This window comes from Geotrypetes seraphini, chromosome 3, assembly GCF_902459505.1.
Source record: "Geotrypetes seraphini chromosome 3, aGeoSer1.1, whole genome shotgun sequence".
NCBI classification, from domain to species: Eukaryota; Metazoa; Chordata; class Amphibia; order Gymnophiona; family Dermophiidae; genus Geotrypetes; species Geotrypetes seraphini.
In genome coordinates, this window is record NC_047086.1 from 357,705,468 (window position 1) to 357,730,255 (window position 24,788).

The following is a 24,788-nucleotide window of genomic DNA, read 5'->3' on the forward strand; positions in this document are numbered from 1 at the left end:
CACCAGCTCTGGTAGAATACACATTTCAAATCTGACATATTGTAATCAGAAAACAGAAAATAAAATTATTTTTTCTACTTTTTGTTGTCTGGTCATTATTCAAATCATGTTGGTCCCAGGCTCTGGTTTCTGTTTATCTTCTGATAACTTCCTTGCCCATTTGACTTTTCTTCTTTCTCCATGCTCACCATCCATCTTCCATCTTTGTCCTCCCCTTATATTTCCCTTTCCTCCCCCGGAGGTCTGGCATCTTTCTTTTTTTTCATCTCCATCCCCACAGTCCAGCATTTGTCTAATGAACACTCCCCCCCCCCAATGTTCCTCTCCTCCATGGGATCTGATAAGGCAGTAGTACACTTGCGCACTTTGGGCCACTGGCAGGGTGAATGAAGCTTTCCCTGTGCTACTGCTTTGCATCACAGGATCTTGGTCAGCCTCTGCCAATGACTCTGAGGCACCCTGGGAGCTAAGCCCCACTTGTGCAACCCCTGGATCACTGCCAGACTTCATGAGTATTCAAGCTAACCAGATAAGCTCTCCACATCAAATTAACGAATTCAGGAGAAAAGGCTCTGCAGCTTCCATGCTCTTGTGCTTAGATATGCCACTGTTCCGGAGCTCTGTAAGGGATTTTCTCCCAACAGACAGGCCCCTCAATAGTTAGTCAGCCCTAGAAACCAAAGGGGAAGCTAAGACGGATGCTCTCCCCACCCACTTCAAGTATTGCGTGGTATGTGCTGAAAGGGTGCTCTTCAAATGACCATTCAACAGAAATCTGGCATGAATTAGGGGTAAAAAAGCCTGAGGACTCCATCCTTGCCAGTTTTGAGAAAACAGATGATTTGAAGGTTCTGGAGAACTTTGGGGGAAAAATATATAAGCCAAGATGGCCACTACAGCAGCATTTTAGCACAACCCCCCCCCCCCCCCCTCGGCTCAAAAACGACTTAACTAAAAGTAAAAAAACAGGAAGTGGCAGAAACCTTTACAAGCAGGATTTTCAGACCCTCTTCCCCCCCTGATTTTGCCCATAGCCTTTCTCACTGTGCATGTGTTCTGAAGGTGCCGTAGCCTGCCTCAGCTCTAAGTAGTAGCTAGATTTGTGAGAAGAATCTGTGCCTCAATCAGCCAGTTAACATGCCGAGATCTTCAGGCTGCCAGTCCCCATGCCAACCCCCATGGAACAACACACACAAAAGGTGGGTGAAGGCAAAATTGCAGCTGGCACCCTAAAGAGCTCCGTGAGCCCCCTGAAGAGGCTTAATAGCCTGCGCTCAAGCCTCTGTGATTCAGTAGGCAAGCTAAGCTACTAGGAATACGGACCCCGAGCTCCACAAAGATTTCTGTAGGCTAGACAAACAGGTCCCCAAGAAACTAATTTTCCAGCTGCAGACTCAAGTCTACTTCTTCTCCACGCAGGCAGTCTCCCCCTCACTGGGGATCTCTGGTGCACCGATAGCCGCAAAAAATACTGAAAATAATAAAGAAATATACAGAGCAGATCAGAAAGACCCCTTCAGTTTTTTTCCTTTTGCAGGTGAGCTGGAAGGGGATAGCAGAACCCTCCGTAGAAGGCGGAGTTGAAAACCTGGAGTGGATTCCTATAGTATGGCTCACAAGCATGGGAAGAATACCCTACTGTCTAAAATGACACACCTATTGAACTAAAACATGTATTTATTCAAATTTATTTACTGGCTTTTTGAAAAAAAATTCACCCAAGAAACTGTTCAGCAAGAATAGAGAATGGCACAGCGACAATGTCCCTGTCCCAGTTCCATTCCTGTAGCTCTGCCTTAACCGCAGAAGCCTCGAACACTTATGATTTTAAAGTGTTTGAGGCTTGTGCAAATGAAGATGGAGCTTGCAGGAATGGGGCAGGGACAGGAAAAGAACTCGCAGGGACGGGAAAATGAGTTCCCATGGGGACGGGGGAAAATTTGTCCCTTTGTCAATACACTGGACATAACCAATAGACAATTAAAGCAACAAAATATTCAAATAAGAAGTACATATTATGTCATAATATACTAGTCCCAGAAATCATCACAGTTGTGGAATATTTCAATTATAAATTGCTAAAATATTGTATTGCAAACGCTGAAATAAAGACAGTGCACTATTAATACGGTAAACTAAACAAGGGGTCATGGCAAAGATAAAGGGAGGGACGTTCAAAACAAACGTGAGAAAACACTTCCTTCTCCACAAAACTTACAAAAAAAAGGTAGTCAGATGCCAAGAATTCAGACAAGCATTGGGCAGATACTAAGAACATGTGAAAACGGGGAAGGGAATAATAATAAAAAAAAGTAACCCCCAAATACAACAACACAGTAAACATGCAAATTAGAGCATTAAGGGGCTCTCCACAACCAAAACCTATGTTTGTATCGTACTGAATACAGTCATTGCTAATCCCTAATAATAAGAAAATCATCACAAGAACAGCCATACTGGGACAGACCAATGGGTCTATTAAGCCTAGTACCCTGCTTCCCAACAGTAATTAATTTAAGCCATAATTACCTGAAGCAAACGCTAATTATTCTCCCAAAACAGATTGGCTATGTCAAAGCAACACAAGATCGGAAACTGCAAACTTTAATGCAGGAGCAGAAAACGCACACTAATTTACAGCACTGCTTGCCAGGGACAGGCTTCCAAAGAACCCCACCTACCTTCAACGTCACGGCCCCGCCCACTCAACACCTACCCCAAATCCTTCGCTAGGCCAGGTATGCGTGTGAATACGATTCCACCCACGCCAAATCCTTCGCTAGGCCAGATATGCATGTGGATGTGCGGAAATTATACAAAGATTTTAGTTCTTTATGGACGATTTGTAGATAATATGTTTTAAAATACTGCCCACTGGAATCCATAGCGCAGCGCGCAATAAATAGTCTGAGATTCTCATCAAGTTAGGAATAGGCAATAGAAAACGCAAGTTTTAAATGTAGTATGTCCCCTTCGGCTACCCGTAGTTGCTACAGTGCTAATAATACCTTGGGGTAGACTCGGGTAGAGAGACTGTGAGCGTGTGGTGGAGGAAGTACGGTATGTTGGTAGTTTTGTTTGCACTGTTGAGCGTTCGAGGCAAGAACTTTGTGCTTACTGGCGGCCCGTAGTTCGCACTGCTTTTGGCCATAGTTTCCGTAGCGGCAGGAAGTGTGTCCTTGGTGGTAGCTTGTAATTCGTACTGTGGCGCGTGCGTGTTGCATTTATTATTGATACCCGGCCGGAGCCGAAGTTGTTCACTTATGCCGAGATGCTCTCAGTTTTGCGGCCGCAGCCCTGGACTGCAGCGACTGGTGGTTTATGTTGGCGCTGCTGGGGCCTTGGTGCGGCGCGCCTTTCTTCAAGTCTCCCCGGTAGCAACGGTAATGCCAGCCTAGAGGCGAAGGACAAGTTCCAAGGCACTGTACTGCTCCCGACTAGCAGCTTCCCCGCTCGTCTCAGCGTCAATCAGCAACTTGAGAAGGAGCTCGAGATCCAGCAGGTACTGTGGGCTCGGGCGGCAGATGGTGGCGGTGGCAGATGCTCTTTTGCCAGGGAGTTTTCCTGTATAGGGACTGGTGAAACAGTGCTTTGATGACAGCTGCTGCATCCCCACAATTAATTGGTAGGAGGAAACCTTGTTGTGTTGTTTGCTTCGAGACAACCGATGTGGGACTGGTAGAATAAACGTACAAAACTGTCTTATTTTCTTTCCCCTTTCCCGATGGGTTAACCCTTGGCCTAATAGTATCTGTCAGGTTGCAAATTTAAGGAAAAATATTTGGTTTATAGCTGTTTGTTTTAAAGTTAATGTTATACCTTTGTGTGTTTTTTAATTTATTGGAGCAAAAGAAGTATTTTTCTCTAAATGCACTGGGATCTAGAATCACAACTTCAAAGAGCCTATAACACTTATATACTTTGTTATGACAAGGATTGTATTTATTTTTATGAAATATGCATCATTGGATGTTATGTACTCCTGCACTAAACTTGGACCTTGGAAATGCAGAATATAAATTCCAGACTAAACTATAATTGGAAGTTTTCAAGGATTGTGCTCCAGGAGGACAGATAGAAACAGACAACAAATGTGTCAGTTTGTTTTAGTATTATGTATCTTTTGATGACTGGGATAAGGAAGATTCACTGTTTAACAATGTGGAAAGAGGGTATGGAAAGTTTATATTTGTGTGATATACAGGTCTCCTTCACAAGCAGAAGATGTAGGCATAGATTTAATTGAAGATATTCAAATTTTAGCTATGAAAGGGGAAATACTACTTGTATGCAATTCTAATATGCCAGATATTGATTGCAGTATCACTTTTGCGGGATCATCTATAAGTAGAGAGATTATAGATTCTCTATAAGGAGAACTGTTCCAGTAGCTGGTAATGGAGTCCATGTGGAATGGGGCCATTTTGGACTTAGTATTTTAGAATGAGGAGAGTGTTTCTAATTTTTTAATGGAAACTTTAATGACTTTGGCCCTTATTTTCAGGTATTGTTTGCTTGCATTGAAAAACAGAACCAACTTTTTTAGGGGGTCTGAAACATGCTCTTTCTAATAGAGATAGTTTGAAAATGTTTCCAGAATATTCTTTTTTTGTAAAAGCTGGTTAAAAATACCCAATTTTTGACATTTAAAAAACCCCCACAAACATTATAATTTCAATACAGCACTTAAAATTCTTAATCAAATCCTCATAAACAAAAATAGAAATTATAATGGATATATTTATGTACACTTATAGTCTGTTTTAAAATGACTCAAGAAATTTAGTTACTTTAAGAAGGGTGGGGGGTGGGGATGTATATTTTTGTTCTAGATGATATGATTAAGAATTTCAAGTGTTATATTGAAAGTTTAATGGATATTTTATTGTACACTTGTTTAAGATTTAAAATGAATAAAGAATTTAAAACTAAAATTATAAAGTAATGAGATTAGCTTATAAGTTAAAATCATATATTTGAGAACAAAATCATGTCACAAAATAACAGACAAACTTTTATGGGGATTGCTTCATTATTACAGGAGCCACAGAAGGCTAAACTTTGACATTTTTTAACACAGTCCATTTTTTCAGCCCACTTTGATGCTTTTTAAATATGTCAGTTTCAAAAAAAGAAAATCCGCATTAGTTCCATTGAATAAATTGTAAAAAGTTGTATAAGATTGTCAAGTTTCTTTTGTTTAGCTTCAATGGCCAAGAAAATATTTTGACTCAAAGTTGACAAAATTGTGCAGGAATACTGTACATGATCGTGGTATGGTATCAAACAAAGAGCTATATCTCCACAAGTATTGCACTGGCGGATCTTAAACTTTACCAGAATTCATTTGGGTCATGTAAGATTCAGCATACAAATGTTTCATCAAAATCTGTGATGATGAGGTAGGGCACTTTTCTAAAATTAAACCACTTGACATGGAATGACCCTACAGTGAGTGACCTACCATCTAGTGATCACCAGATGGTATGATTTAGTATTAAATACCCTGTGGTCCAGCAGTAGCCCAGAATATGAGGGATTCCCCCGTCTCCCATCCCAGCTGAAACCCCCTCAAAAACCCGCACTCCCCTCTCCCATTCACCCCTGACTCCTCTGTGGCCTTGTGGAGGGCGGGACAGGAGGAATCATTCTGCTTCGACTCACGAGAACTCGTAGCAGCCAATCAGCCATTGGCCTTGAACGGAGCAGAAGGTCAGGAAGATCACTCCTGCTCCGGCTGGCAATCAAGGACCAGAAAGTTATGTGAGGGAGGTGTGGTTCTCAATTTCAGCTGGCATAGGAGGCAGAAGGGATTCCTCCTGTTCCGTTCACCGTGAGGATTTTGGATTCGGCCAGGATGGGAGATGGGGGGGGGGGATCCCTCATGTCCCAGCCCACCGCTGGACCAATGGTTCTTGTGGCAGGCTCTGTGGAAGCCTTAAATAGGTCCGGGAGGGGGGATGGGTAGGCAATGGCCCGAATATAAGCCGAGACTCCCATATTTGGGCCATTTTTTGGGCCTCAAATCTTGGTTTATATTCAAGTGTATATGGTATCGTGGGAAACCAGTGCTTTTTGTCACTACAAGTTTACAATCAGTAGCATAACCAGAAAGCAAATTTTGATTGGGCCTAAGTGGGAAATGGGTGGCACTTCAATGTTCTCTGTACCCACCTCCAAAGACATACACACACTCAACTTTTAAAAAATCTATGTGAGGTGGTGGGGATCCCCAGAAATTCCTGTGCACAGCTCAGCAGTTAGCAGCTTCTTCCTGAGCTGCAGTCAACTGGCATTCTGTGCACATGTGAGAACATGAGCATCTGCAGAGTACTGGCATTAGCAATTCAAGAAGTAGCTGCTGACGGCCAAGCTGTGCACCTGAATTTCTCGGTGCTTTCTGGAAGATCTTCAACTGGAGGGGCTTGGGTATCCCTGCCAGCTACTGCAGCAGTATTCCACTTTTGGCTTGGCGTGTGCTTACCTGTGGTTACACCAGATAATTAAAAATTGGTAGGCTAACAACTATCTCATTAGCTGTTCTGTATCTGCTTTTCCTTTGTACATTCTGAATCTCATAATTTGCCACATTTGTAACATGGATTGGAGGAGAATATTGATGGTTAGAGCAATGGGTTGAGAGCCAGGCAAGCAAAGGTTCAAATCCCACCGCTGCTGCTTATTACCTTCCACTTCCTCGGGTACAGGCTAAAATTGTAAGTTCTCTGGTAATGGAGAAATACTTACTGTATCGTAACTCACCTTGAACTACTACTGAAAAAAGTCATGAGCTAAATCCAAATCCCTTTCCCTTTTACTTTAAACTCGATCATATTCTCCATTTTTGTTTTGTTTTCATAGAAGTGTAGTTTTACAGAGCTCTACTTATGGCAACGGGAGAGGAAGACAAAGAAAGAATTTTGCCTCCATGATGGACCACCTTATGCCAATGGAGACGTACATGTTGGCCATGCATTAAATAAGGTAAGCTTATTCGGCATCATAGACTCTGGTGATTATTAGTTTTGTGATTTTGGTTTGACATTGCATATGTCTAGGATTTTTATATGAAGTGATTCTATAATTTTCCTTCATGTAGTTTTTTTTTTTAGATATTTTTTAATCAATTTCCCCAAATTGTCTTTTTGGGTAAGCAAATAGCAGGCAAATAGGCTTGAGTACAAAAAATATGTGCTAATGTGGGAGAGCATCCTGGACACATGTGCACATAGATCTGCACTAGTGGCAATAATGTCTTCTACACACACAAAAATATTGTATGACCACTTTTCAGATTGCATGCATGTGCATTTCTACGTGCCCTGTGCATAATTATTGCACATAATAATATTCCAGCATATGTGCATGCAGACCATTGAGCGCCTACACCCATTTATCAACAGTCCAGCCCTACTCTTTGTTTAAAACATTTTCCTTTGTGTGTGTCCCTTTTTTTTCCCCCTTTAACCCATTTTTTAAATGTAAACCAATTACCAGTTGCAGACCCTTATGCATGCAGTAAAAGGAAGAAACAGGAATGAAATCCTCACTAACACTACTGCAGAAGAAAGAGGTAACATTTTTTAGTTCCATAGACCTTCCATTAAAGCCCTGGTGTTGCACTCTGCATTCTCATCTTCTGTGCACTCCTTTGCATTTGCACAGAAGAGCTAATAGCTTCATTAGCTTGGATTTAAATGTGCTTTGCACAATATCTATTTGAGATTTTGAGCACAGTTAGCTCATGTGCAGAACTTATTTCTATATAACTCGCATGTAGAATTGTGAGCAAAAGCCAAGCTAACTTTTTTGAGCACAGTTAGCTCATGTGCAGAACTTATTTCTATATAACTCGCATGTAGAATTGTGAGCAAAAGCCAAGCTAACTTGTGCACAAAGCCCCTGAAAATAGGGCTACCTATTTTTGAAAACAAAAAAGAGGATATGTAACCCCGCCTTCACCACTCATAGCTCTGCCAATATTCCACCCACAGCCCCACCCACATTCCACCCATTTTCTTCATTCCCCTTCCCATCCTCTGTACCTTTTTAGTGCTTCTCTCTCTCGCACTACTACCCTGCTCTTTTCTCCAGCCCTCCATCCATGCTGTTTCTCCAGTTCCCGACTCTTCCCTTGGCTTGGCTGCTCTAATTTCATCTTTGAACAGCAGCAATGAGGTAAGCCTGCTGCCAGCGGCCTCTCTGCAGCAATTTCCTGTTCCTGCTTAGGCAGGACTTGCAGAGAGATGGCTTTTGAGGCAGGCTAGCAGCAGCAACAAAGATTCAAGTACAGCAGTCAGTCCCAGGGAAGCAGGAAAGTGGGGGAGTTGGGAGAGCCAGCTAAACCTGGACAGATTCCCCCATTAAAAAAAAAAATCTGGGCACCCAGACAGCTTGAAAAAGAGAACGTGTCCAGGTTTTCCTGGATGTCTGGTAACCCTACCTGAAAGCCCAGCAGTGGGTGTGCCTGAGCTGCTTGTGTTCAGATGCAGCCTTTATTCCAACCAGATGACAAGGATTCGGATAATGCCTACAGAATTCAACTTTATAGCTTCAACTGAGTGTAGGGACATTACTTGCACATAATTCTTAATTTCTGACCAGCTGAAGCTCTTCTTTGCTATGGTCTAGAAATAACAGTTCTCTCAGCTGGGGCTATCAGCCCTCATGAAAATTACTCTTACCTACCCTAACTGTATATAACTTCTTCATCACTAAAACACATGTGTTTTTGATACAAACCTTGATTTCTCTCTCCACAGAATAGCTCTTGATATTACAGATTAGAGCTTCAAGATATGCTGCTGGCATATAGATGCTTTTTATCACTTTCTAGAGATTGTGGGTTAAAGGACATCACTGCCATCATTCATTGTAGAGAGAGATGCATGTTGTAGTCCTCCAATCTCATGTTTTTTCTTTGCAGATTATGAAAGACATAATTAATCGATTTCAGATGATGCGAGGCTACAAGGTACATTATGTGCCAGGATGGGATTGCCATGGTTTGCCTATAGAGCTAAAAGTACTGGACGAACTTGGGGAAGATGCACAACATTTGTCAACAATGGAAATCAGAAAGAAGGGTAACTGATCTTTATTTTAAAGCAGATGTTCATTTAAACAATATTTTCCCCATCAAACAGGGACTGCTGAAGTATATAGTGCCGATAGGTAGTATGGTACACTTTACACTAATAAAACTAGAAAATATGCTCTTGTCTAGATTGTTGCAATATGCTTACTTGCTTCATTTTCTCATGGAATGGGGAGCCATGCAGTGAGAACTACATTGTCAGCAAAGAGAGGGCAAGCAGGCAGCTTTCAGTATCAGAAGATACACGTTCTAAGTATTCTGAATATGCTTAAAGTAGATATTTGCCATTAAAATCCTGTGGTGTAAATGGTCCAATTTGAAAATGGTGATCAATGTTGAAACAATTTCACAAGGAAATAAGTTTTGAGGAGGTCTGCCTCCCTGCCACCTCCTCTAACCCCATCTTACCCCAGTCTCTCCGACTCCCCCTATCTTTTTAGCCACTAAATGGCCTATCACTACGGACCACTCAATCCAGCTAACCATCCCCTCTTCGTTACCCCTCATTCTAAATACCTCTGCTCTACCTTATTGAACATCGCTGTATGTAGCACCGCCATATGTAACACTGCCATATGTATCACCACTGTATGTAACTCATAGCAAATGTATCTTCATCTCAAATGTAACTTTGCTGTAATAATAACTTCACTGTAAATGTAGCATCGCTGAAAATGTAACTTCGCTGTAAATGTACAGTCTCTTCATCTGTTAACCGCATAGAACTTCCATGGTAATGCGGTATACAAGAATAAAGTTATTATTATTATTATTATTATTATTATTAATCCCATCCGATCAGTCGTTGGAGAAAGTGACAGACACATGCTCAGTCAGCAGGGGAAGCCCCAAACAGCTGTGTGACAAGGGAAGCCCTGAAGCAGCCGCCTGCTGCTCAGCTGTTTGTGGCAAGAAGAGTAGTACACGTTGTGAGGTTTTGTGGTTGGTTTTTTTTTTATGGCCAGAGATGTTGTGCGTGTGTTACACACACACAACATCTGTGCCCATTAAAAAAAAATGTTGTACGGCACTCTCTCCACACCTCCAAACTTAAGAAATAAAATTGGCAGGAGGGAAACCCACTCCCTCCTTCCTTGGCCACCTGACAACCCCCCCTCAAAACCCCTGACCCTCTTCACCTTTAAATGAAGATCGATAGGAGAGATGCTCAGTCCCTCCTGCTGCCGGGTCCCCACCACAAGCCCATGACCCCTCCCCCAAAGTACCTCTAAATTTAACATCAGCAGGAAGGATGTCCACTCCTTCCTGCCATCAGGACCCCGCTGAAAATCCCCAACCTCCCCCTCATATGCCTCTCAATTGAAGATCAACAGGAGGAATACCCACACCCTCCTGCTGGCAAGAACGCCTCTTCAAAATGGCAGACCTTCCCCTTCCTGGTGCATCCTGGGCCTAAAAGACTGCCACAGGTGCCTAAGGCCCCTCCTGTGAGTAGCCCTAGGCTCCCTTCCTGGTGCATTTTGGGCAGAAACAATCTTCCTACACTCCTGCCCCATGCAGAGTTGCTATCTGAAATGGCTGCCATGAGTTCTCATGGCAACCTTGTGAGTTCCTGCGGTCTTGTGAGGTTGCCACAAGAACTAGCAGCTCTGCACAGGGCAGGAGTTTAGAAATATCGCTTCTGCCCCAGTTCACCGCAGGACCACCTGGGCTTTAAAGGATGTTTTTTAAATGTCTGGGAGGTGGGAGGGAGATGGGATGTGTCGGAATTGGCCAGGAAAGGAGGCAGGAGTGATCCCCCCTGTCCCAGCCCAAGCTGCTAGACCACCAGGGCTTATGGCAGGCCTGAGGGAAGCCTGCAACAGGTCCAGGAGGGGGGCGGTTGGGCGCTGATCTGAATATCTAATCTAATCTTCTATTTTTGCGTCGCTCATACCTAGGTAGGCTCAAGGCGACTTGTAGAGGCGGCGAGGAAGGAAAAGGGGGAGGAGGGGTGGGAGAAGAGAAGAGGGGGTAGGAGGGGGGGAGGGAGAGGGATGGAGGGGGGAGGAGAGGATACAGGTGATTAAGTGTCAGATGAGTTTTCAGTTTCTTCAAGACAAGTTTCATTCAGGTACATTAGGCACTTCCTCTCCCCATAGGACTTGCAGCATGGGTTTGTTCATTAGATAGTGGAGGATTAAAGCCTAGATTCACTAAACTTACTGATCATCTAAGGATGGTCGCAATACCAGTTTTACTGGTTTCGCGATCATTCCTGTTCCCCGACACGATTCACTAAACAGCCCACCGCCTACTTAACGATCCGATCCACCCATGCAAATGAGCAAAATCCCATGCAAAATAGCCAAGCAATTGATTCACTAACAATTGTTTGGCTAATTTGCATCTGGTATTACCATTGTAAAACCCGACTACTGCAGACCTGTCGCTAACTGTTACCAATAGGTCTGCCTAGGGGTTGTTTTTTTGCATGTATTACACATGCAAAATATCTGGCCAATAAAGAAAAAAAGCCCCCCCCTGACAAACGCGGCCCCGTGGACCCCCCCTACCCCTTTAAGAAAAAGGCAGGTGGGATGCTCATTACCTCCTGCCGGCAAATACCTCCCCATAGCCCCGCTCCCCATCCCCGTATCTCAAAATGTTGGGAACAGGAGGGGTACTCAGTCCTTCCTGCTCTGTAGGCCTCCTGGACGCGACTGGGCCTTAGGGCCCGCCCTAGTGAATCATGTGATGCACGGGGAGGGGTCTAAGGCCCTGATTGGCTCAGGCACCTCACGCTCCTCCCTTGGCTCAACCCTAAGGAAGTCCCTGATTGGCTTAGGCACCTCCCAAGGGAGGAGCCCAAGGTGCCTGAGCCAGTTAGGGCCTTAGGCCCCTCCCCATGCATCACATGATTCACTGAAGCAGGGCCTTAGGGGGGGAGGTATTTGCCAGCAGGAGGGAGTGGTCATCCCTCCTGCTGTCTTGTTTATGGTTTGTATGTTTTTTGTCGGGGAGCTGGGCCAATAGCAGGAGGGAGTGGGCATCCCTCCTGCTTTTTTCTTCGGGGGCTGCTTCTCCTGTCACTACTGTCAGGGCTGCCCCGACTCAATCGCTCACTAAGCAATTAGGTCGGGGAGTTTCCGTGCAAATCATTTGCATGCAAAAAAGATAGTGATTCAATCACTGTTTCAAAATCGACCAGTAATCGGCCAACAGCGATTGAATCGCTATCAGTAGTGAATCTGGGCCTAAGTGACTTGCCCCAAGGTAATAAGGAACAATAGTGTGATTTGATTTTCAGCCTGCTGCTGTAACCATTAGGCTACTCTTTCACTCCAGAGGTGGTGATGCCTTTGTTCATGGTATTAATAAGGCCTTGCCTGAAATATTGTGTGCAGTTCTGGAGTACTATATCTCAGAAAGCTTTTAGTCTGTCTATATCAGGGTCAATATTCAAAATTATTTAACTGGTCAGAAACAGATTCTGACCATTTAAATCACTTGTTTGGGGCTAACTCATCATTTTCAGCAGCACTTAACTTGTTAGTGCCACTGAAAATGACTGGCTAGTGTCCAAAGCAAAACCAGCTATTTTGGGGGCATTCCAGGGCCAGAGCCAGCAGTTGGCTGGTTAAGTGCTGTTATTCATTTCATAGCTGGCCAAAGTCACCACATATTTTATTATTATATAAGTAAGTCACACATAACATGATTATGGTGTAATCATCTTTGGAAACCAGGAAATTCAAGGCTGGAGCCCAGACATAGCCCAGCTGTGAATTTCTGGGCATAAACAGCTTTCGGCTGAACATCAATCCCATCCTGTCCAGACAAAGATAACAAAAACAGTGTGGGGTCTATACAAAAACGGAATAAGAGAGAAATAACCTAAATAGATATACCCTAAAGAGAGGAAATGGAGATATTTATGTTTTTAAAATGTATTAATGAGTGAGAAGCACACATCTTTCAGTGAGGGGAAGAAAGCTGTAAAATTAGGGGTCCTATTTTCTTCGGTTTTTTCTTTAACTTTGATTTTTATATTTGCATCATCTGATGCATTATCTTATAGTAAGAATCTGTATAATAGAAATTACTAATACACCTGAGTCATATTTATTGAATGGGAATATGTGAACCTCAAGTGCTCACAGCAGTCTGATATTAAGAACTTGTCTTTATCAGGACTGCCTATTGTGAGCTATCATTGGTTCTTTTGTTATCCCCCTATGCTGACTATACACCAATTTTATATTTATTTTTGTTTATTTTTTATATGTATAGAGTAATAGTCTTTCTTTTATAAACTCAATTGCTTTCTTATTTTTAAGGCTAGAATATCACTTAGTCATTATTCATGGGTTCCAAGGACTTTCTATCGTTTCTAGGTACTTAGCTTGTTTAACGTAGATGCCTGGGACTCCCAAGGAAGGTGACCAGATAACCCGGTGTTTTAGATTTCATAGGTGGTGCCCAGCTCTACTGAGCGCCTCCGTTTCACTCACAACTGAGCTTCTTCAGGAGATCATCGAAGCTGGCTTTTTTTGAATCCACCGTTCTATCATAAACAAAAACCTTTTGTTATTGAAGAAGAATATCTCATTACAGTAGGAACTCTAAGACTTAAGGCTTAGTTTTCACATTTTCAAATTTAACTAAATTATCACTTTTCTAGCGTTCAGAGTAGTTCATTAAATAGCCTAGTCTTAAAAACTATAACAAGATAACAATAAAAGTTTTACTGAGCCTATATTTAAGGCTGTATTCTAAAAGCCCCCGCTTTCTTTTTAAATATGTGCGGGAGCTGAAATGTTAAGATATTAAAAAACTATTACATTGTTGTTATGTTGCACCTACCCATTTATTTTTAAAAACTGAATAAAACCTCCCGGTACTTCTAAGACGCATGATTTATACTCCTGAACATTTTGGTAAGATGCTTTTTAGCAAACCTTTGTCAGCGCGATTCCTTCTACCGCCTTTCACTGACTAGCATTCACCTGTGTTAGCGATTTTTCTAACTACGTTCTCCTTTTGACGTGTTCAGTGTTCTTGCGTCTTTACGTAACGTAACTACACTCATCTGTTATAGTGCCATGGTGCATATGTATTAAACGCTTTTACTTTAAAGTTTAAGGTGCTCAATTAATTTGTTCAATGCTCTTGCTAACCTATTGATTAGATATAAAGTGTAAAAACATTCCTATCTTAAATTTTCTACCCGATATTACCGTATATTTTTTTAGAATATTCAGTATATGTGCATCTTAACGTAACACCCTTACAAATATAGTTAATTACTTCACCGTGACCTATGAAGGTCAGGCGATTCCACCTTAAGCTTTATAGTGCTAAACTAATTCTTTCAAAATACCTTATATGAATACACAATATATAAAAACTATCTCATCTTCATTTTAATGAACTCATCTTAATTTAACTTTAATTTAATGAACTACAATTGATAATATTCAACCTAGAAAATCTGTAATTGAAATTAGAAAATTTTTAGTTGATTAAAAAAAACTTAACAGATGATCCATTATGGCTGATTAACCCCCCCCCACACACACACACAAAAAAACATTTGCCAATTAATGGTAGAATTTAATCCTTTTGGTTGTAAGCTTTGGAGTCCATGGATCCATCTTTGCTCAACCTGTAGTAATTTTTTCCCCCTATCCCCTCCTCATATTTATTCAGATACTCTATCTATTACCATGCATCTTAATTGATCAAATGTATGGTTCTCTTGTAAACAATGGGCTACTAATGGAGCCCCTTTGCGTTGTAGGTGAAGACAACATATCACCATTCAATAAATATGACTCGGATGTATTAGTAGTTTCTTTCATACAGATTCTTACTATAAAATAATGCATCAGATGATGCAAATATAAAAATCAAAGATAAAGAAAAAAACAAAGAAAATATTTCTCTGATTCATCAGTTTTGATATTTAGGGGAAGGTAGTCCAAAGACTGATTTTCAAATAGGTATAAGGAAATTAGGGGTCATGTCATGAATCTCCAGATGAATTGACTCAAGAAAAATGTCAAGTAATACTTTTTTTTTTTTTTTTAATCAATAAATGTTTATTGAAAAGTTTTGTAAATATACAAACCATACCATGAATATCATAGACAACAGAACATACAGCCATCAATCAGAGAGCACTGCAATCAATGTACAAATCACAGAAGTACCCCCACCAATACAGTTAAGCCCCTGATACCCAGCAACAACCAAAACTCCACAATTCCCTCCCCCCCCCACCCCCAAACTTTACCACCAGCAAAGAGGGCCCCCAGTTGTTTCTTCAGGAGAGCCCCCTCAGTCCTCAACCCCCCCCCCCCCACAGAAATAAGCTCAAGACAAAGATGTAATTTTGTCAAGGATTCGTGTCCAAGTCCGGGTATAAGTATAATAATAACCATGACGCTTTGCTATAGACAGTTCCATATTACAAATAAACTGAAGTTTAACAGTCCATTCCAATTGGGTGGGCGCTTGCCCCTGTTTCCAACGAGCAGCTATCAAGCATTTAGCCGCTGCCAGGCCCCAACGTCTGATCTTAGTTTGCCATGAATATAAACATACATTGGAAAGGCCTAGCAAGCACCCCTGCGGAGAAAAAGGTAACAATAATTGTAACAATTGTGATAAACACCCCACCACCTGCCTCCAGAAAGGCTGTAGGATTGGACAGGCCCACCAGATATGCAAAAAGGTCCCCAAGGCCAACCCACATCTCCAACACAAAGCGGAAACCCCGGGATACATACGGTGAAGACGTTCCGGCGTATAATACCACCTCATAACCACTTTGTAAGCATTTTCCTTAATGAGAGCACACGAGGTGGCCTTGCCTACCTCAGTGGTGATCAGGGCCCACTCCTGAACAGAAAATGTACAATTGAAATCCACCTCCCAAGCTCGCTGATAAAGAGACGGAAAGGAATAGGAGCCTCGAATATATTGGTAAAGAACAGAGATAGGCTTAGGAAGGCTCTTAAGAGTGAACCACATGTGAGCAAAGGGATCAGTAGACTGAAAGGATCCCCGATCCCACTCCCGAGAATGAAGAAAATGACGTATTTGAGAATAGGCTAGAAAGTCTCCTCTGGGCAAGGCAGCACTAAGCCGGAAGGTCTCAAAAGACATCAGGACCCCTTTTTGAAGCACATCCCGAAAAGTATGCATCCCTAAATGTGCCCACCTCACAAATGCAGAACTCTCCCTTCCAACAGGGAACAGGGGCTCCTCCCGTACCGCCCCCAACATCGACGGAACCACCCCCCCCCCCCCAACGGCGACGGATATCACACCACACTTTCAAAAGGTGTTCCAGAAATGGGTTTCCCGGAACCTCGAACCTCCTAGTACCAATGGAAGATGACCAAAGTAAATGTTTCAAACAGGGGCGCCCCACAAAGTGTTGTTCCAGACGGACCGCCAATTTATAATCTGCAATCTCCCAATCCAATAAAAGTCGCAATTGAGCTGCTCGAAAATACCAAAATAAATTCGGTACCGCCCGCCCCCCATTAGTCCTGGCCGCCCACAGCGCTGCCCTAGAGATACGAGGAGGCCTCCCCTGCCAAATAAAGCGAAAAAACAGAGTATGCAACTGTTTCAAAACTAGAGTAGGGACCGAAATCGGCAATGTTTGGAAAAGAAAAAGCAAGCGGGGCAAAACATTCATTTTAAGAACTGCTATACGACCCCACCATGACAACCAAAACCCATTCCAGCGTTGAATATCGGTCCTAATCTGTTGTATAAGCCGCGCATAATTAACAGTAAACAATTGGGATAAGTCCGCAGGCAACCGAATCCCCAAATAACGAATAACCCCAGGCGCCCAGCGGAAAGGAAACCGAGCAGCCAAACGACGTTGGTCTTCTTCACCCAAGGTAACACTCAACAGTTCAGATTTATCCATATTCACCGTAAATCCCGAAACCCTCCCATACTCCAAGAAAAGGGCAACAAGAATCGGCAATGAAACCTCCGGGTCCCGAACATACAACAACACATCGTCGGCAAACAGTGCTAAACGATGTTCAAGATCTCCCACCTTCACCCCCAATAAATCCCCATGCTCCCGTATGCGAATGGCTAAGGGTTCCATAGAAAGAGCAAACAACAAGGGAGATAAAGGACAGCCCTGTCGAGTGCCTCTCCCTATGGCAAAGAAATCACTATAAATCCCATTAATACGCACAGTAGCCTTAGGAGCCCTATAAAAGGCTTGCACCCAAGCCAAAAAGAAAGAGCCCAGCCCCATCCGATGCATCACCTGCCATAAAAATTCCCACGCCACTTGATCGAAAGCCTTTTCCGCATCAATCGCCAAAAAGACAACTTTAGCCGAAGTCCGTTGTGCCGCCCACAAAAGATGCAACGTTCGTCTAATATTATCACAAACCTGTCTCTTTTGAACAAAACCAGATTGATCCAAATGTACCAGAGAGGGTAGAACCTTTCCCAGACGAAGAGCCAAAACTTTCGCTAAAATTTTTGCATCAGTATTTAATAACGAAATCGGTCTATACGACCCGCACCCAATAGGATCTCTCCCCGGCTTGAGCAAGACCGAAATCCCTGCCTCCCCCATTGAATTGGGCAACGGGGAACCTCCCCGTACTCCATTCGCTACGCGGACCAATAATGGAGCCAAAATCTCCCGAAAAAGTTTATAAAATTGATTAGTATACCCATCTAGCCCAGGCGATTTACCCAACTTCAAATTAGCTATGACTCCCAAAATTTCCCCTAATTCAATAGGCTCATTAAGCAAATCTCTATCAGCGTCCGAAAGCTGCGGCAGCCGCAACTCAGAAAGGTATCCCTCAATGGCAGTGGAATCCTGCCCTCCCGATGGCCGATACAAGTCTGAATAAAAATTGAGAAACACAGCACTAATAGCCGAATCGGTACAATGCTCAGTGCCCGCGGTATCCCTAATCTTTGTAATATTCGCTCTCGCCTGCTTTAGCTTAATAAGTCGAGCTAAACGAGATCCAGGTGTGTTATTATACTCATAAACAGTGTGGCGTAGGCGCAACCTCAAGAACTCGTACTCTTCCATCTGTAGTAAGGAGAGTTCCGCACGAACCTTAACAAGATGGTCATATACTAAGGGGTCCTGATGTCTCTGATGCAACTTCGTCAATCGCTCCAGCTGTTCATGAAGCGCTAAAGAACGCTGCGCCCGCAAACGCTTTCGGCGAGCCCCCCATTTAATAAAAACGCCCCGCACCACCACCTTCAGTGCATCCCACAGAGTCGCATCAGTGACCGTATTATTATCATTATGTTGAAGGTACTGAGCCACTGTCGCACCCACCTCTCGAATTACAGCTGGATCTTTCAATAAAGACTCATTAAGTCGCCAAAAACGACGTCCCACCCCCTCCCAATAACCCCCGCAGGCTACCCACACTGGCGCGTGATCAGAAATTTGGATAGCTCCAATTTCAGCCTGTCGAATCCCACCCCAGGAATTACGATGAACCCAAACCCCATCAATACGCGCATACGATCTATGCGCATGAGAGTAGTGAGTGTAAGAGCGCTGCGCAGGATGAGACAACCTCCAACTGTCTACCAAGCCCAGAGAAGAAAACAAAGAGAGAAGAGCCTTTCTAGCGGTCCTAGTCGGAGAACGTGTCCCTCCCACAGAGTGATCCAGATGAACATCCGGGGTAACATTAAAATCTCCACCCAGATAAACAGAGCCTTTCACAAAACCCACCAATTCAGTTCTAAGGGACCTAAAATATGCTGCTTGACCAGTGTTGGGACCATACAGATTTATAATAGTGATGGAACGGCCCTGTAAGGTAGCCACTAGAGCCAAACATCTCCCTGCCCCATCCCGAAAGACTTGTTGAACCTCTAGACCCAGTCCCTTTCGAACCAAAATGGCCACCCCTCCCACCCTCTTCCCCGGCACCGACCCCTGGTGGGTCCAGATTTGATCAAAATATGGAGATTGTAGGACTGCTACATCTCGAGGCCTTAAATGTGTTTCTTGGAGTAAACAAACATCCCATTGCAAGCGTGTCAATTCTTTAAATACAATACTGCGCTTACCCGGACTATTAAGTCCATTAACATTCCACGAACCTATAATGAAAAGCTTATCACCCTCCTTCCCTGCCCTTCTTCCCCCCCCTAACCCCCCCAGAACCCTCCCCCCACCCCTTTGCTGATTCGAATCCCGAGCCTCAGGATTCGCCAGCGTGTAGAAAGTGCAATCCTCCCCCAAAGGCAATCATCACTCATCCATAAAATCAATGAAACTTCCAGCAAATGAATACCCCCACTGTCACTATATGCCACTCCACCCCTCTCCATCCTGCACTCATCTACCAAGCACTCCCCCAACCTCACACACCCCATACATGCAAACACTGAACCCCCCGGATCCCAGACCCCACCAACCAGAGAACCATCCAACTGCAAACTTACACTATGAGAACAGTACATAATAATGAACCACCAATCCCCATTCAAAGGGAGCAGTGTCAAACCAAAGTCTCCAAGTCTCCCCCCCAGTTCCAAGGGCTTGCGCTCAACAGGTCCAGGCAAAGCCCCGCCACGAGGCAGATCAAAATGGTTTTACCAGTGTCCAAACATGTTCAGGTCTGGGATTTCGCAGATTTCTTGCCAGAACGCAACGCTGTTCTCCAAGGCTCACTTTGCGCAGAAGTGGATGCTATTGCCGGAGGTCCGTCCCCTTCCATCGGAATCCCGCAGCCCAGAGCTCTCATCTCCGCCCAAGCTTCTGACACCGTAGTAACTCGACGAGATGTGCCGTTAATGGTCATCCATATGCCAAAGGGGAATAGCCATCGATATTTATGGCCCCCAGAGCGCAGCGCTTGTGTGACATCTTTAAACGCTCTGCGCTTCTGCAAAGTAGACCACGCCAAATCTTGGAAAACCCCCACTGCCAGATCTTTCCATCGGAGAGCTGCTTGTCTGCGGCCAGCCAATAAAATACGTTCCTTCAATGTAAACTCTCCAAAGCAGGCTATTATATCTCGTGTGCCCTGGACCCTGGGAGCTCCCAGACTGCGGTGGGCCCTTACCAAAACGATAGACTCAGGAACTTCAGCTCCATCAGCCCTTAATAGATGTGCACAAAAGGCTCTCACCACCTCTTTACTGTCCCGAAATGCTTCTGTTTCCGGAATACCTTTGAACCGCAGGTTGCATCTCCGAGAGCGGTTCTCCAAGTCCTCAACTTGTGCCTGTAATTCCCGAAGTTCAGATGTTAGGCGACCTGTAACATCAGAGGTAGTGGAGACAGTGGTAGTTAGAGCCACCACGTTGTCTTCGGATGTCGAAACCCGAGCTCCCAGCTCACTGACCTCCGTACGGAGCTCTGCAATCGCCGCCCGCACATCTCCCCTCACTCCGATTATTTCAGCCTTCAGCTCCGTAAACCAGGCAGCCATGGATTTTTTCGGTGCCTCTCCAGCCTCCCCCCGCTGATCCGAGATGCCTTCATCCTCCGACTCAGACTGAGTCGCCGGCCCGGCCGCCATCTTTTTTTTCTCTCCCATGCCACTCACCACCTCCGGGCCCGATTTTTCCGGCGGATCGCCGAAAAATTTAAATTTATCCAGGCGTTTTCGAGTCGCCATCAGCAGGGGAACCCCGGCAGCCAAAAATAGTGGCTAAGAAACAACGCTGTGGAAGCGCCACTCGCAAATTTGCACAAAAGCCCGACGGAGCTTCTGCTTCACGCTGCCATTCAGCGAGGTGACGTCACTTCCTCAAGTAATACTTTTTTTAATCCATGACATGCCACGTCCAAGGGGCGTGGTGAAGACCAAAAACAATCAAAGTACACAGGGGCAGTAAGATGTTGGGAATTAATCTCTGAATGATGTGGCAGGTACAGACCCCATTAGCACTTGTGAAACTTGAGCAGTAGTGGCTCGTGGCCAGTAGGAGGTGATGTGTTGGGACGGTAATGGAATGGACATCGGACATGATAGTGCAGTATTTTGTAGAGTTTTCCTACAAAAAAGGGCCTGGTTTTTCGTATGATTCTGTGTAACTCTAGTTAGATACAAGCATATGTGTTAGTTAAGGCCACACCCAATAGAAGCGTACGACAAACTGGTGAATAAAAAATCTGAATATGGATGCAGTCAAAGCCAGAAAAACACACTACAGATTAATATTAAGGGAAAGTATAATAATATTCTTTTTATGTACTTTGCTGTTAGGCTAGATCATAAAGGAAATCAGGGTATACATGGACTCCATTTTGTTTGCTGTCTTTTCTGTATCTTCTCTGTCTTTGGACTCCATTTTGGGTTCTTTTGTCTTTCTGTGTCTTGTACTCCATTTTGTGATCAGCCTAGGTCCCAAGTCTTTGGTCAGGTTTCTTAGCATCATGGTGTTAATTGATACCAGATGTGCCTTAGGCTGGCTAGGAAGAAGTATCCTAAACTAAGATATAACATGCATTAAATATGAATGGCCGAGATATGAATGAAAATTATGATTGAAAGGGGCCCGTGGAGTGATTGTGTGACTGTATTGAACAAAAGAATGGGTTTTGAAAAAACATATTACAGTGGAACCTCGGTTTGCGAGTAACCCGGTTTGCGAGTGTTTTGCAAGACGAGCAAAACACTCAGCAAACCTTTGCCTCGCAAACCGAGCATGTTCTGGTGTACGAGCACCTCCCCCCGCTCTAACCGGCATTGCACCCCCACCCCCCGAACCGGCATCGCAACCCCCCCCCCCCCCCCCGCGAACGCCCCCCTGCGAGAACCGCAAAGCACCCCCAAGCACAAATAGAAAGCGGCATCCGCCCGCCCTAACTCCCAAGCACAGGTCCTTACCCCTTCCGCTCATTGTAAAGGTTAATGTGAGCTCCCGCCTCTTGCCTGGGCTGGGCCTTGAGCATCTGCACATGCTCAAGGCCTTCTGGCTCCCTAAAGAAATTCAAAGGGTATAACATCTGGAAATAATTAAGTCAGAGACTGCTGCTCTAACATAGGAAGGCTTCTGTGTGCAGATCAATGAAATTTGAAACTGTCAGCTTAGGGAGAGGGGGAGACAGCCCCTCCTTTCCTCTAAGGCCGACCAATTTTCAGCACTGTTTGTAGGGCTTAGAAAATTTCAGCACCTTTTTAACAAATGATTCTCTTAATATACCTTTGTGACAAGGATACAAGGAATATTGGAAATGTTATAAAATGTTAATGTATAATCAGAAATGAATGTAAACAGAACAAAAGTAATTTCTGAAACTTTTTTCTTTGTCTAACTTTTAAACACCTCCTTTGTTATTTTATTGGCTGACAGCTAATGATGTCACACTGAGCCAAAGGTATATAATGGGGTGTTTCAAAATATTGAACTGAGCTCGTTATCAGAAGGCCAGCATTTTGGCAATTATAACGATCTCCCGCTAATGCAACTGCTAACGCAATTATGCTTTATTCTTTTGGTATCATGATTGAAAAAATAAAAACAATAATTATATTTTGGTAACAAAACCTTTGCATTTAACATGTTTTTTATTAATTTTCACACCTTGAGTAAAGGCTGGCGGCTTGATTGACAGCTTCAGCCTAGGAGTGTGCAGGCGTCCAATTCCCATGCTCAAACTACATTGGATCTCAAAGACAATAATTAAGAGGAGATTACATTTTAATTGTTTATCTTGTTATTAGCAATTGAAGGTTTAGATATCTGAAGTGTGAGTTAGAGATCATTACAGAAGGAAATTTTGGGTATGCCAGAGAGGTTATGGAGTGATAACTCAGGCTTGGAAGATGATGTGGGGAAAAGAACTTGGGTTGAGCTAAGTGAGGGAACTCCTGCATATCTATATGTGCACAAATTAACTAGGTAGTTTGGATGAGCCATTTTGAACTTCATGTGCCATAATGCTAACATGATTCACATACATGCAGAGCAAGAAGTATTTTGGAACAAAATGGACAAACAAAATTGTAATTCTAGAACTAGAACATTGTATTTAATCCTTGAAGTTGTACATAATAGCACATTACTTGCTTTTCAGCCAGAATGTTTGCAGAAAAAGCCATTGAGAAGCAGAAATCTGCATTTGTTCGCTGGGGTATAATGGCAGATTGGAATAATTGCTATTATACATTTGACAAGAAATATGAGGCAAAGCAACTAAAAGTTTTCCAACAAATGTATGACAAGGTACTGAACAAGCATGCTTCTTCACAGCCTCTGTGTGTGGATTTTTTCATTTTGCTTTAGTTCTTGATGAGTTTAATTTATTGGTTTTTTTCTTTTGCTCCTTTTGGGCTTCCAGCTCAGTCCAAATTAAACTGGCTTTTGTGATGGCTTTGGCCCATTGTTCTTCTACACCCAACCCTTTTACCTAGCTTTTGCAGTGATAGTCCATACCAAAAACCACATTGGTCTAGATCTGGGGTCTCAAAGTCCCTCCTTGAGGGCCGCAATCCAGTCGGATTTTCCCAATGAATATGCATGAGATCTATGTGCATGCACTGCTTTCAATGTATATTCATTGGGGAAATCCTGAAAACCCGACTGGATTGCGGCCCTCAAGGAGGGACTTTGAGATCCCTGGTCTAGATTCACTGAGGGCACGAATCAGATCAGATCCGTGAGGGATCCGATCCATGTCTGGGGGGCTTATTCACAAATTGCCCTCATGCAAATGAGGGCGATCGGAATCACACCCCCAACCGAGCACCCGGATCGCTCTATAGCTTATATGTGGTCTTCCTTTCAGGGATAGCGGTGCCAACATATTTCACCCGAAAGTTTTATCAAGGCCACTCATCCCTACCAACAGGGAAGAGTGGCCTTGATAAAACTTTTAGGTGAAACATGTTAGCACCGCTATCCCTGAAAGGAAGACCACATATAAGCTAAGTAGATTTAATAAGTAAAAAATGCTATGTGTTGTTTATTTATTTAGTAAAATTGTAAGCAAGAACAGGATCCAGTGAGGAAGCGGCACTTAAATCCTGGGACAATGAAGTAGTGAAGTCTGAGGTGGTGCTTCTGAGGATCATGGGAGAAAATTGTTATATGAGGTCATGTACAGAGTATAAGAAATAACTCTACACTTCTGCTCGCTGATATATATATAGAAAACAAGACATAAATGCTCAAAAGTAACATATTTCAATTCAGTTATCCCATAGAAAGGCAGTATATCAAATCCCATTACCCCCTCTTACTAAACTAAAAATCTTACCTTTTGTTGTTGGGTGATTTTAACTTTCTAATAACCTCATTCTGCATCTCTGGTTCTGCTTACCCGTGCTCTGTCTATTCACTTTCTTCTTTTCTCCTCATTACTTCCTGCCCTGTATCCATCTTTCATGATCAATTTTTCTTCCTTTTTTCTTCCTCTTTTTCAAATCTGTCTAGTTTCCATCCTTTTTTTCTTTGCCCTGCCATTCATGGGCACCATAATCGTTTTCTCCTTCTTTTCCCTTCTTTCTTTCTTCCCCTCCCGCTCACCGTTTCTTTTCTTTCCTCCTCTGTCACTAACTCACTTTTTTTTCAATCCCTATTTCCAAAATTTGGCCCTCTCAATCATCACCCTACCTCAAAGCGAGAGGCACGTCCTATAGGCAGGAATCCAACATTGATGATTCTCCTCTTCGCCAGTGTGTCATGGCACACCAGAAATCTCAGGAAGCACACTGGTGTGCTGCGGCACACAGTTTGCGATACACTGCCTTAG

The 24,788-nt window shown here is 43.5% G+C and overlaps 2 protein-coding genes across 6 annotated transcripts in view; one reads left to right on the forward strand and one right to left on the reverse strand.

Moving 5' to 3' along the window:
• The window catches only part of BPNT1 (3'(2'), 5'-bisphosphate nucleotidase 1), a 51,755-nt gene extending 48,613 nt beyond the window's left edge, over nucleotides 1-3,142 (reverse strand). Inside the window, exon 1 of one of the 3 annotated variants that reach the window (XM_033936097.1) lies at nucleotides 3,009-3,142. The gene's annotated coding sequence lies outside the window, so the exon portion shown is untranslated. Of the gene's footprint in view, nucleotides 1-2,529; nucleotides 2,687-2,716; nucleotides 2,855-3,008 lie in introns of those variants that run through there. The other 2 variants (XM_033936096.1, XM_033936095.1) reach the window with 2 other exon arrangements.
• Nucleotides 2,965-24,788, forward strand: part of IARS2 (isoleucyl-tRNA synthetase 2, mitochondrial) — a 160,624-nt gene continuing 138,800 nt past the window's right edge. For 2 of the 3 annotated variants that reach the window (XM_033936091.1, XM_033936092.1), the window contains exons 1-4: nucleotides 3,238-3,502; nucleotides 6,862-6,984; nucleotides 8,927-9,086; nucleotides 23,112-23,260. In XM_033936091.1, the coding sequence (XP_033791982.1) occupies nucleotides 3,272-3,502; nucleotides 6,862-6,984; nucleotides 8,927-9,086; nucleotides 23,112-23,260 (663 nt within the window). In that variant the 5' untranslated portion in view covers nucleotides 3,238-3,271. Of the gene's footprint in view, nucleotides 3,061-3,237; nucleotides 3,503-6,861; nucleotides 6,985-8,926; nucleotides 9,087-23,111; nucleotides 23,261-24,788 lie in introns of those variants that run through there. The other variant, XM_033936093.1, reaches the window with a different exon arrangement.